Source organism: Macrotis lagotis, chromosome 8, assembly GCF_037893015.1.
Source record: "Macrotis lagotis isolate mMagLag1 chromosome 8, bilby.v1.9.chrom.fasta, whole genome shotgun sequence".
NCBI classification, from domain to species: Eukaryota; Metazoa; Chordata; class Mammalia; order Peramelemorphia; family Peramelidae; genus Macrotis; species Macrotis lagotis.
The window spans coordinates 157,669,477-157,683,860 of NC_133665.1; the positions used below are offsets into that span (position 1 = coordinate 157,669,477).

General features: G+C 33.9%; 1 protein-coding gene across 1 annotated transcript in view; it reads left to right on the forward strand.

The window, feature by feature from the left end:
* Positions 1-14,384, forward strand: part of CNTN3 (contactin 3) — a 378,875-nt gene that overhangs the window by 226,906 nt on the left and 137,585 nt on the right. Inside the window, exons 5-7 of the mRNA XM_074198709.1 lie at positions 10,416-10,619; positions 13,452-13,554; positions 14,098-14,282. Coding sequence (XP_074054810.1) covers positions 10,416-10,619; positions 13,452-13,554; positions 14,098-14,282 — 492 coding nt within the window. The remainder of the gene's footprint in view (positions 1-10,415; positions 10,620-13,451; positions 13,555-14,097; positions 14,283-14,384) is intronic.

Genomic DNA, 14,384 nt, shown 5'->3' on the forward strand with positions numbered 1-14,384 from the left:
TTATTCTTTAGGCGACTCATTGCTATGAAAAGCAACAAATCCAGAATAAACAAAACTAGCGGAAATATTCAGATGCTTAAAAAATACTATGGAATAAGACTTTGTTTTTTAGAATGGTAGAATATCTCTGGGTAAGATAGGCAAGAAATGAATAGATAATGAATAGTACAGAGAACTATATATATATATATATATATATATATATATATATATATATATGTTGTGCCACAGTAAGACATAATGAATGCATAATTTCACAAGTCCATTGATATAGAACTGGTTTCTTAGAAGCTATTAAATTCATCCCTGTCCATTTTCTCAGTTGAGCAGATGAAGGCATAGTGATTTTAAAAGACTTAACTAAAATCACAAAATTATTATGTATCTGAGGTGGGGTTAGAACCCAGATCTTTTTTGAATTTCATCATAACACTTTGTTCATCCCTGCTGAAGATCACATATCTTTCTGTGTGTTTGGATACAGCCATCTTGCGTTGTTAGGGCTAAAAACAATTGAAGACCTAGGTGCAGATCCTCTTTCTGAAGAAATATTTAAGTAGCTCATCAGATTGTCAATGACACTCATATATATATATACTCAAATTATGCTGAAAGATTGATTTCTCCAGGAAACTGGCTATTTGTGGCACATGAGGAAGAAACATAATTGCCTATAGTTTCTTTTGACGCTCTGAGTTTATTTGAGATTCCTTGGGATATTCTCTCAATGTAGATGATTTAAAAATAGATGGACATAGAAGCTTATCCCTGTGCCTATAAGTTGCTGTATTCAGAGGAAGTTCTCAAGATATTAGAATCCTCAATTAAAAGTTGGATTGACCATTAGAGTTTAAGCTAAGTTCAACCTCCCCATTTGAAAGATGAAGAAAATAAGGTCTTAAGAGATTCAGTGACTTGTCCAAAATCACTTAGTTGATGACATTACCAGAGATTGAATCCTAATCTTCTGATTCTTATTTCTTATGAATATTTGCAAAATGGAATAGTTGTTCAGAAGAAATCAATCTGTGTTCTGGAGAGACAGCAAGGATATATCTAGGAAACTGGCATTTTTAAAATCTGACAAAACATTGGAAGCAAATATAGCATCATCAATATAGAAGAGGAAAGAATCTTAGAGGTCATAAAGTTCATCCTTCCTGAGGAAATAAATGCTCGGAAGAAGACTTGTCCCAGGGTCAGAGAGCAAGTGCCTGAGGTGGAATTTGAATCCTGAACTGAATCTTATATTCTATCTACTCAATTTTGCCTCATTTGGGAGGTATCAGTTGGAAGAACACTAGCTTCGAAGACTGAGGATCTCGGTCTTAAATTCTACCTCTGATAGTTATTACCAGAGTGACCTTGGGAAAATCATTTTAGATTATAGATCTAGAACTGGAAGGGCCTCAGATGCCATCTAACCCATGTCAATTGTTGATTTTCTTTTAGTAGCATCTGATCCTTTGTTGATCACATTTGGAGTTTTCTGAGCAAGGCACTAGAGTGCTTTGCGATTTTCTGCTCCAGTTCATTCTATAAATGAATAAACTAAAGCAATCAACATTAAGTGTCTTGCCCAGAGTCACCCAGATAGAAAGTGTCTGATGCAGGATTTGAACTCAAGAAAATGGATTTTACTGATTCCTGTCCAGTACTCTGTCCATTGTACCATCTAACTGCACACTGAATCCCAATACCTCCCATCCATATCTAGATAGATGTTTGGAGGGAGGGAGGGAGGGAGGGAGGGATGGATGGATGGATGGATGGATGGATGGATGGATGGATGGATGAGGAAATTTAAGCCCAAGGAGTTGAGTTGTCTTTCCCAAAATCACAAAAGTAATGTTAGAAATGGGACTTAAACGCAAATCCTTTTGATTCTCCCAAGCTCACCAATTTCCAAATCTCAATTTCTTTAGACAAGATGGTTTTTGAAGTGCCTCCAAATCATTTAGTTTAGATGGTTTTTTGAAGTGCCTTCTAACTTGGTTTGTAGTCTTTTGTACTAATATTTGTGGAATTGGAGTCCTGAGTTCTGGTTTTATCCCCTCTGATTTCCTCCCATTGAGGAATTATTAAAAAAAAAAAAGCCTAGTCTGGTTCTCTGTCTGGATGCCAAGTTTCTTAATTTCTTGTAGTTTTCCCCCCCTTTTAAAGATTTTATTTATTTTGAATTTTACAATTTTTTCCCTAATTTTGCTTCCCTCCCCCCCACCCGCCAGAAGGCAATTTTCCAGTCTTTACATTGCTTCCATGGTATACATTGATCCAAATTGAATGTGATGAGAGAGCAATTATATCCTCAAGGAAGAAAAATAATCAGAGAGAGCAAGATTTCCTGTAGTTTTTTTAAGGGAAAGGAATGCCTGGGTAGGACAAGGAAAGCAAGAACTTGAAATGTGAGGGGAAGCAGCCTATATGCACAAAAGACCCCTTTCACCTGATGCTTTCCAGCTTAGTGATGCTTCCATGTCTTAACCTTTGAGAACTCAGAGTCCTCAGAGTAGAGCTTTCCCTGAGGCCATATTCATGTGTCTCTTCTATAGTGAGTAAACAAAAGTTCTTGAAATAACCTAATACTGCTTTGTGATTACTGTTTGTGTCATATTCCTGAGAAAACTCTGCAGATTTGTATTTATTTGGCATAAGCTGGACCCCCTCAAGAGTTTCCTGTGGATTCTTTAGTGCCTACACAATAGAGATATCACCCACCAACCCCCTCAAGGTTCCAAAGACCAGCTTATGTTTGACGACTGATTTCCTCGTGGGATAGTTTATGTTTCCTCTTTATTTCAGACACAAACCATGATAAAATATTCAGATACCCAGCATATTTTAAAGGTCAGGTTGTTTTTTGGAAATTTTATTTATTTCAACAATGTAGGTTATGTTCTTTATTGCATTTTGATTTCTTTGAGCTCTGGGAAAGAAAATTCAGAAGAGGTTAGAAGTCAGAGGCTAGATCTCTTTCATGAAACTCTACTCTTTATTTCAATTTCGATTACACTTCAGAAGTAAATTTCTTTCAGAGAATCATTTACCCTCCCCGACCCCTGAGGAATCATTTGATGTGTTTAGTAAATGAGCCCCTAGTGACTTGAAAGTATTGAAGCTTCTACACCTGACATCCCTCTTTCTTATTTACCAGTGGAAATTGGCACTTGACTTCATTTTATTTTTATATAAACTATAACAGAGAGAGACCAGAGATTTTGTGACACTGGCAAAGAAACTAGTTTAAATTTTCATTTTTTTTAAAAAATTAGGCTTAATTAGAAAGGTCCTTTGCATTTTGATTTTTTTTAATTTGCTAAACCTTAAATATTTTAACAGTTTTTCTATAACCTTGCCCATAAACAGACTTCTTGTATCATTTGCTATGCTGAAAACCTTCCCTCCAGGATTGGGTCCCAAGAGGTGATTTGAGAACTATATCCAAAAAAATAATAATAATAAATCACTACCTTTGAATTTGTTAGTGTGAGCATCCATGCTAAGGAAAAAATTTCCATTTTGCAAGGGCAGTATAAATTTTGCATGCCATTTTAATAGCAAGGCAGGTCAATCAAATTATAATTGGCTCCAATTAGCACTCCCCTGAGCTGTATGATTCTTTACCTGAACTATACTTAAAAGTAAAATATTATTTACTACCACTGAAGTCATTAAAAATGCCCACAGTTCAGTCTGATAAAGGAGGAGAACACTCTACTGACAACTAGGGTTTGGCATCTATTTTCCATCTGCATACCAAAACATCCATTTTATTAAATGTGAAAAAGGTACTATTGAGGTGCTCGTTTTTAACTAGATCAGAGGATTTTGGCAGAGCACAGTGAATCTGCTTACCAATACACATTTGAATCTGGCAAGGAGCTCAACTTATCAAATAGCGCCCTTGGGGATAACACATTTTTCGGGATAGTTTAATTTCTACAATCAATCAAGCACCAAATATACATTAAGCAACTATTATATGATTGGCATTGTTTGATGGTGATGATAGAAAGAGAAGAGTGGACACAGTCCTACCCTCAAGGGCTTTACATTCTATCACAGGAAATTATGTGTGTGTGTGTGTGTGTGTGTGTGTATAAAATTTATGCATGACATACATACACAGATATACATATATACCTAAGTATAATTTCTTGAAAAATGATGTCAAAGATCTTTTTATGGTTGTGACTTTCAGGTACTTCAATAATTTTTAAATTTTCTCCTTTGGTTTTGTTATTCAGATTAGTTGTTTTTCTAATAAGATAATCGACATTTTCTTCTAGGTTTTCATTCTTTTGGTTTTGTTCTATTGTTCCTTGATTTCTCAAAATGACACCAGCTTATATTTACTCTATTCTATATTTTAAGGATTTATTTTTTTCAGTGAGCTTTTGTATTTCCTTTTCCATTTGACCAGTTTTGGTTTTTCAGGCATTCTCCTCCTTTTCTTTTTGAAACTCTTTTTTTTCCCATCTGGCCCAGTCTGGTTTTTAAGATGTTATTTTCTTCAGTATTTTTTGTATCTCCTTCATTAAGCTGCTTATTCACTTTTCATGATTTTCCCACATCCTTCTCATTTCTCTTCCAGAATTTTCTGCTACCTTCCTTACTTGATTTTCAAAATCCTTTTTTGAGGTATACCCTGAGCCCAATTCTATTTTTCTTGGAGGCTTTGGATATAGAAGTTTTGAATTTATTACCTTTCAAATTTCTGCCAAACTTTCTATGGTCAGATTTTTTCTCTTCTGTTGCTCATTTTCTTAGCCTATGACTTAATTTTAACTCTTTGTTAATGTGGAGCCCTGTTTCCAGGGTGGAGACCTACTTCCCAAGCTTTTGAGAATTTTTGCAACTATTTTCAGAGATTCTTCTAGGGGCCTGCAAGTTTTTAATTCTTCCAAGTTCTTATAATATAAGGAGAGGTTTTGACTATTCTCCTGGTCTTTTTCTGGTCTCTGGGAATTGTGGGGGGGTCCGTACTCTGCTTAGGCAGTAAATTGTGTTGTGCAACTGTTTCTCTTCTTCCTGGGACCATGACCCAGATCTGAGTATAGACAAAGCAACAGAGTCCTAACCAGTGTTAGCAAAGAGACCCCTGTAATGTCCTTGCAACGTCTTAACATCCATGGGCTGAAAACTCTGAAAGCTGCTGCTGCTTCAATGGTTTCTGAGTATTGTTCCTGGTCTCCTAGGCTTGAGTCTGTGCTACTGAGGTCTTCCTTGAACTGGGTTCCACTCTCACCCTGGTATGACAGACCTTTCCTCCTGACCTTTCAAATTGTCCTTGCCTATCTATGGGCTGAGAAGTGTGGAAACTGCCTCTGCTTCCACTGACCCATTTGCCCAGCTTTCTGTTCCCAGGTGACTGGGGTCACTTTGCTCCAGCATGGTCTGCCCAGGGCAGCAGACCCTTCCTGCTAATCTTCCAAATTTTCTTTAGTTGGAAGATTGTTTCACTCAGTCTTTCTTTTGGTTCTACCACTTTAGAATTCACTTAGAGTCATTATTTAAAGGTATTTGGAATGGTTTGGGGAAGAGCTTGATGGATTTAAGTCTACCATCTTGGCTCTGTCTCTCTTCAATGATTGTCTACATACCCCAAAAATGGATGCTTTAAAATGGTCTCTTTTTCCTGTAGAATGTAGTTCAAAGAGCACCTTTTTACTAGAATAAGAGAACTCCCATTCAAAATCCACAACCACTGTCCTGGACAGTCTGGGCCAGTCATTTAACTTCATACTATGATATGTTCCATAATTCTGAAAGGAGGGAATTGCAATCCAGAGTCTTTGAAATCTTTTCCAGCTATGCTTCAACATCTCCCTCTTTCAGTGGAGTCTCTGCTGTGATTTGACAGGGAATCTTACGAAATTTTCTTTTTTTTCATAATTCAAGAACTTAGAAATAGAGGACAGAAGTTGTACAGCACAGGGAACATGACCAAGAGGCCAGATTGCCAGGCAAATGTGTACTTTGTCCCCACATATCCCACTGCTCTCTGGTTTTGTTTAACCTCAACTAATTAGTGCCTGAAATTCACCAGTTAAAGAAGTATTTGACTTAGTAATTTTCTTCTTCCAAATATACAAATAACCCAACAAAAGTTAATCAATTATTCAGTATGAATTAATTTGCCATTGCTTTCCTTCTAATCTCTAGCTATAGTAAGGTATACAAAAGGAAGAATTTTTATTTGAGAGAATTCTGTAAAATAGAGAGGTTTCGGCAATCCTAGCTTGCAGTCCTCAGGGTAGGACTTCAAGGAGCTTAAGGACACTAAATCTCTAATGGGGAGTTTTAGGAGTAGAAGTGGCAAACAAAGGGATAGGAGAGTGACAGTGCATCTGTGGTCACTTCTGTACTCTTGAGAAAGGAAGAATTTCCTTCTTGTTAGATTATATATCATATATATATATATGATATATAATCTATCAGATTACATTCAGGACTCAAAATTTACAGACAACTTCAGTTCAGCTGTAGTATGAATAATAGAATTTTTTGGGTTGGTCTATAGATGCATTCATTATTTATAACACTGTTTCTCTGGAAAGTTCATTGCAGGATCTAAATAGCCTACTTGCAAGTAAATCTTTGACAGTCAGTGCAAGTGTATGTTGCTGACAATTATCTCTCCACCTATCTTTTGGTTTATCTAATTAGGTAAATAGATAAATGGATGGAAGAATAAATATAGATCATAGATATTGGTAATATATAACTATAGATAAAAGATATAGATATGTATTCAAAGCTATTATGACAAACTGGCCTCAAAGCCAGGAAAAATAAACAAACATGGATTCCTAACCCACCTCTGACATATATTGAATTTGTGACACCAGACAAGTTATTTAGCCTCTCCATATTCTTGGCAAGTGCCTAAGGATGTAAGTTGTAGACAAGGTACAGAACTGGATTGATGAAGAAGTTTGTATGCACATTCACGCTACCAGAGGCAGAGCAGCGGTAAAGAAGAAAGAGTGGAAAATATGAAAGTATATCTTCTGGGTTTAAAATCTTAGTTCAGATACTTACTCTGGAGGAATATCATTTCCCTTTCTGGGAGCCAACTCTTCTTCCTAAAATAAAGGGGCTGGACTAATATCCATTTGTGTGGGTAACTGTTTAGGTAAGAGAGATGAAAAATACATGGATAGTTAGATAGATGATATCAAGATATATGGATAGATAAAATGAGAGATACATGATTGATGATCAAAAGATGGATAGCAAGGTGACAGACACATGATAGAGGGGTAGATGTCAGATGATAAATGATAATGCAAGATTGATAAATGATACAAAGTTAGATAATAAATGCATGATAATAAATGATGATGATGATGATGTTTGTCCTTTATTCTCAAAGAAGACCATGACATTGGGGAGGGATGCCATGACAAGCATATGAACTGGATTTGCAGGAAGGGTATTGAGCTAAGTATACACCCTACTTTCTCCTCCAGAGCCATCTGGGTCCAGTGGTCAGAAATGAATCAGGATGATGGGAGGTGGTAAACATGATAAATGAAAGATGATAAAAGAGGATAGAAAAATAGACACCTGTTTGTGTGTGTGTGTGTGTGTGTGAGAGAGAGAGAGAGAGAGACAGAGACAGAGAGAGAAAGAGAGTGAGAGAGAGAGAGAGCTGGGGCAGGGGGACCTAGTACATAGGTATATAATAAATATTTGTTGATCGATGAAAATTCATACTATGTAATTATTATTCAACCTAAGTTTCTGGGATTGGTTTTAACCATTTTCATCTAGATGCATTTGGATCACATAACTTTCAAAATATTGCCTGTCATTTTTCCTGGTTTATAGTTTTGACTAGTTATAACTTTAAACTGCTTTCATAATCATGATTGAAGAACAAACAAATAAATGCAATCTTACTTGTTAAAATTTCTTCAAGAAAACTTTAAAAGGATTAGCTCTCCTTCAGAATGAAGTTTTATAATCGAGCCAAAGTAGCTCCTTAAATGTCACCAGTACTTGTATTAATGTATCTCCAGGAACATTATGTATCTCCAGAGTGACATATTTCATGTTAAATTAGTTATCCTTGTTCTTAAGTGACTCTACAAGGAATAAGCCTAAAGGAATAGTGTAATTTATCAAGTTATTTCTGAGAAAGTAGGATTTAGTACTTAGTCTTGGTATAAGTTTTTTTAAAGTATTTTTCACATTTTTCAATTTTAATATATCACTAGTAATATTAAATATAATATTGAGATGATATTAAGAGATAGGTTCTAGTAATACATTAGTGATTGTAAATTTGGAATCATTTAAGATATACCCATGCATGTGCATATCTCTGGGCATGTCTCTTGATATGTACATATATTCAATACTCAAACATGTGTACATGCATGCATTTCTCTTTGCAGGCTGTAACTATCATAAAAATTTATTCTGGGCAATTTAACTCTAGTCATGTTAACATTACATCCTGAAAACTGTAAAAATTTAAGAAATCACATATTATTAAAATTATTTTTATCTCCAAATGATTGTTTATATTTGCAGCATATGAGGGAAATTATTCTAATTATTTAAATGAAATGTTAGGTTAGATTTAATGTAAACTATAAAAAGGAACTGAATTTGATCATGAAATTTCTCAGAACATAAATTCTTATTATAAAACATGTGGCCTTTGTAAGTTCAATAAACTCTGTTGTTGAGGGTTTTGCTTTTACTTTGTTTTGTTTGTTTTTAAGGGAAAAGGGTGACTTTCAACCAATTTCATCCCTTCAATCATTGGTTTCTTCATTTTTAAAATGAGGATTGTACTCTATATAGTCTCTGAGCTCTTTTCAAGTTTTTAAGTCTGTGAAGTTGTGGTCACAGAATTAGTATGTTTGGGAGGCAACACTTACCCATGCTCTTCTGCCTCTTATTCTAGTCAAAGTGCATCATTGGGAACTTTGATTTTCAGCATATTTATGGAAAAATATTTTTTGGGGGGAAGATGGAACAGTTTACTTAAGCCTGATAAAAATGCACTAGCTCTTAAAGTCCCATTCCCATGGCAGAAAAATGTGATTCTTCAAGTCATATCCAAACTTCCTTAATCCTACCCTTCTGTTAGTTAAAATAATTGAGTACTTTCTACAAATAGATGTTTTTAGACTTGTTTGTAATTATGTGTCTACTAATATACAAATAATGATGTATATCACAAAATTTATACCATAATATAAATTTAACTAAAAGAAAAGGATAAAAAGTAAATAATGTGTAGCCATTAAAAGAATGAAGTTTGAATCTTCCCTCAGATATATATACAAGCCATGTGAACCTGGATAAGCTGCATAACCTTTCTCAGCCTCATTTTCCTCATTTGTAGAACAGAGTTAATAAATAACACCTAATTTACAAGCTTATTATGAGGATCAAGTAAGGTAAATATGGCAAGTATTTTGTAAAACTAAATTGAAGTACCATATTCAAGAAATTAAATTATTATTGTTAATACTACAACTACTCCTACTAACAATAATAATAATAATAGTTTATTATGATGATGATGATGATGATGATGATTCCTGATCATGTTGACATCATATGACCTTTCTCTCCACAACTTGCATTCTGCTCCTGTGTGGCAAAGCTCTGATAAATAATCTTTTGATATACCTTGCCTAGAATTAGACATCCTGGTCACTTCTTGTATCTCCAAACCAATTCCCCTTTTCCCATTCCCTTTCAAGCTCTCTTTTATATATTATTCTCATCATTTAGAATGAAGGAATTCTTATTTTTGTATTCCCAAACTTTAGTATATTTTCTAGCATATTATTTTTGTGGTGGTTCAGTTGTTCCAGTTCCAACTGTTCATGATGCCATTTGGGGTTTTCATAGCAAAGGTAAGGGAGTGGTTTGCTATCTCCTTCTTTAGATCATTTTACAGATAATGAAAGCAATAAAAACAGGGTTAAATGACATTCCTAGAATTATGCAGCTAGGAATTATCTGAGATCAGATTTGAACCAGGAAGATGAGTCTACGACCTCATTCCACGACCAAAATTCTCTTAAATTTTCCCCCCATTTGCTGCTCCTGTCGGACACATGGTAAGTGCTTCATAAAAGTTCTGTCCCTTTATTTACAATGATATTCAATAGAAGTTCACAATTTATATAATTATCTTTTATGAAATATTGACTCATGTTTATCAATGATTGTTCAATTCATAACATAAACACTTTAAAAAACGTTCAGCCCCTTTGTAAAATGAATATGTGTTAGTTATGTTGTATAATTGGCAAAAGGCCACAAGAAAACTCAACTACCCCCATGTTTAGCTCTTGCACAGATACATTACCTTCACAAATGCTCACGAGTTCCTCATTCATTGAAATCAGTTTTTTTTTCTGCTTCAAAATCAAAATTAGAGCTTTCATATGCTTGGATCTTCAACGAATACCCATCATTTGTGCAAGAAGATAGCCGACGATTTGTTTCTCAGGAGACAGGACACCTGTATATAGCCAAAGTGGAACCATCTGATGTAGGAAATTATACCTGTGTTGTGACTAGTACTGTTACAAACAACAGAGTACTAGGTTCGCCCACTCCCTTGGTTTTACGCACAGACGGTAAGTTTTTGTTACAGAAATATAATTCTTGGCAAAAATTAAAAAAATGAAGAGAAAAACTAAATGGGAAAAAAAGAATTCTTTTTTCTCTCATCTAGAAATAAAATCTGTCCTATTTCCTCTATGAAAAAGAAATATAAAGACAGAAAAGTTCTACCCAAGATGTGATGTTGGGAAGAAAGTTATGATTTACATTAATGGAGAGAAAAAACAATATCAAATTTTCTAGATTTAGAGCTAGAAGACACCTCGGATCATGCATTCCAACAATCTTTATTTTATGGGTGATGAAGCTGCGGTTCAGAGTATTAGACTGACTTGACCAAAGTCAAGCAGGGTCAGAGAGTCAGTCAGAATTTGAACTGTTTCTCCCAATTTAAAAACCAGTATTCTTTCCACTGAACCATAATTAGATCATCGATGTTCCTTCTATGGAATTCTATGAGTGGGAATTCCCCAAATAATCTGATGCATTTCCAAGACTCTTTTGTGTAAGCAATACTTTGAGTCTTTGGGGGACTACCTTTCAACCCCTTTCAAGTCATGAATGAAATTTCATTTTAGCATTAAATTTCATTTTACCAAATGTGTGAAAATGTTTCAACAACCAGTCAAAAATATCTTTTATTGTACTTTAATAAACAATACTTTAAGGTAAATGAAATTTGAGAAAACTTAGATATGATAGACCTCTGGAGAAAATTTAATGGGGATAGAAAAGAATATAACTGTTTCTTGACAGTACATAGCACCTATAGCAACATTTATCTCATACTAGGGCATAAAAACCTTTTAATTAAATACAGAAAGGCAGAGATAATAAATGCACACTTCTCAGATTATGATGAAATAAGAATTACATGTGATAAAGGGTCATGGAAAGGTAAATCAAAAACTAATTGGAAACTAAATAACAATTTCAAATAATGGGTGAATCAAACAGCAAGTAATGAAATAATCAATAAATATATCCAAGAAAATGATACTAATGAGACATCATACCTAAATTTTTGGCATGTAGCCCAGGCAGTTTTGAGTGGAAACTTTATATCTCTCTAAATGCCGATATGAATAAATTAGAGAAAGAGGAGATCAATGAATCGGGTATGCTACTAAAATCACTAGAAAAAGAACAAATTAAAGATCATCAATTAAATATCAAATTAGAAATTCTGAGACTCAAGGGAAAGTTTCATAAAATTGAAAGCAAGAAATCCATTGATCTAAAAAATAAAACTAAGAATTGGTTTTATGAAAAAGTCAATAAAATAGATATACCTTTGGTTAATCTTATTTTTAAAAAGTAACCAAATTACTAGTATCAAAAATTAAAATGGTGAGCTAACCACCAAAGAGGAGGAAATTAAAGAGATAATGTGGAGCTACTTTTCCATATTCTATGCCAATAAATTAAATAACCTAAGTGAAATGGATGAATATTTACAAAAATACAAACTGCTGAGATTATCAGAAGAGGAAGCAAAATACTTAAATAACACTATTTCAGAGAAAGAAAGTGAAAAACCAATAATAAACTCCCTAAGCAAAAGTCTCCAGGTCCAGATGGATTTACAAGTGAATTCTAAAAAACAGTTAAGGACCAATTACTTCATATTTACATTTTTAAAAAATAGGAGGAGTTCCGCCAAATTCATTTTATGACACCAACATAGTGTTGCTACCTAAACCAGGAAGAGCCAAAACAGATAAAGAAAATTAAAGACCAATCTACCTAATAATTATTGGTACAAAAATCTTAAATAAAATTTTAGCAATGAGGAAAAAATAGAGCTTTAATAAACACACATTTACTTGCCTTAGTGGGATGATACTAAAAGAAAGAAGAATGTGGACAGCTCTTTTACTGTGCCAGTGGTTGAATTTGACCTTTAACAGTTATTTCTCTTGCCATTAGTGAGCTCAAAATTGTTACACATTCTACTAAGGTCATTAAAATTAATGAACTTACTGCTAATTTCTTAGAAAATATATATGGAGGATGTCATAATAAATTATTATATTTTGTGATTACTTAAAGTTAAAAACGAGTTCTTTTTAAAATCTCTTTCTCTTGGAAAATTTAAGAACATAACTTCCTCCAAAATAATTTTTAAAATTAGATTTGTGCTTAATGTTGAATATCTAAATTAGAGAAAGCATGAAGTAGAAGGAAGAAGTTGTTCTCATCTCCAAAGGATTTGGGTTCAGAGACTGGCTCTCACCCACTTGTGCTCATTTTCCTGATCTATGTATGAAACGAGTGGACTAGATCCCTGAGCTGTCTTCTGGACCTAAATCTATTATTCCATTAGTTGATTGCATGGTATATAATTGATTTGGGGGGAAAAAAATAACCTAGCTTCTCCAAATTCCCAATCCCTAACTTAAAAGTTGTTTTTTTTTTTTATTGGAACAAAAATATCTATTCTCTTTTTTTTCCTAATCAGTTCTAAACCTTAAAATTCACTGGACAGGGAGTAGAGAGCAAATATTCCATTCATCTATCTATATTATCTATCATCTATCTATATGTGTATTTGCTGTCTAGCTATAAAACTACATCTATAATCTTTCTATATCTTTATATCCATATTTATCTTCTATTTGTCTAGTCCTCATTCAATTCAACCCACATTTTTCCAAGTACTAATACTGCATACAAGACACTCTCCTAGGTATCAGCAGAACAAAATGGAAATTAAAAAGAATCACTCTTCTCAAGGAATTTCAATTCTATTAAATTATATTACTTTCACACATGAATTCACAAAGTGTTCAAAATAATAAGAAAAAGAGATGTAATACTACTAACTTTCTACTGTGGATTTGCAGGTGTAATGGGTGAATATGAACCCAAAATAGAAGTTCAATTTCCAGAAACGCTTCCAGCAGCCAAAGGATCAACAGTGAAGTTAGAATGCTTTGCTCTTGGAAAGTAAGTATTTTTAATGTAGTTTCCTGATTAATCTAACCAGAATGATTAAGATGATACTTCCTAAATGTTTGATCTTCATCTTCATTGAATGTTTCCATAGATCTAAAGAACAGTGATGAGACAACAAAAACAAAACAAAGTATTGCATGAAAATTATTTAGTTTTTATCTTAAAAGGCACTTGGAAGAACATTGATGTACTCATCCAATTTTTCAAGCTTTACTTGCTGTCCACATTTTATATTTTCATTTCTCTTATATACTGTAGTGTTTACATGGGGTTGTCATCCTTTCAGGTTTTCTGTACATGAGAAAGTATTTCTAAAATTCATAAAAAAACCTTCTTATAAGCTCATAAATATATTTCTTATAAACTTATCAAAATACAATTTACACATATCTTCTTATCATTAATACCAGAAGTATTGGACAAGGGGGAAAGACAGTTTTCCAGTCATTCAAAACATATATGAAGATTTCATGTGAAATGCTCTCTAATTTCTGATATTAGAAGGTCAAATAACACCCAATCTACTTTTTTTAGTCCAGTGCCTCAAATCAATTGGAGAAGAAGTGATGGATTACCATTTTCCAGTAAAATTAAAATGAGGAGATCAAATGGAATGCTGGAAATTCCAAATTTTCAGCAGGAAGATGCTGGTTTATATGAATGTATTGCTGAAAATTCAAGGGGGAAAAATGTTGCTAGAGGACGTCTCACTTACTATGGTAAGTGACCTTGGACACGCTGACTTCTCTACTAGTTTCCTTATTCACAAAATGATAGGAATGTATTAAAAGATTCCTATAGTCTCCTACTATCTTTATCTT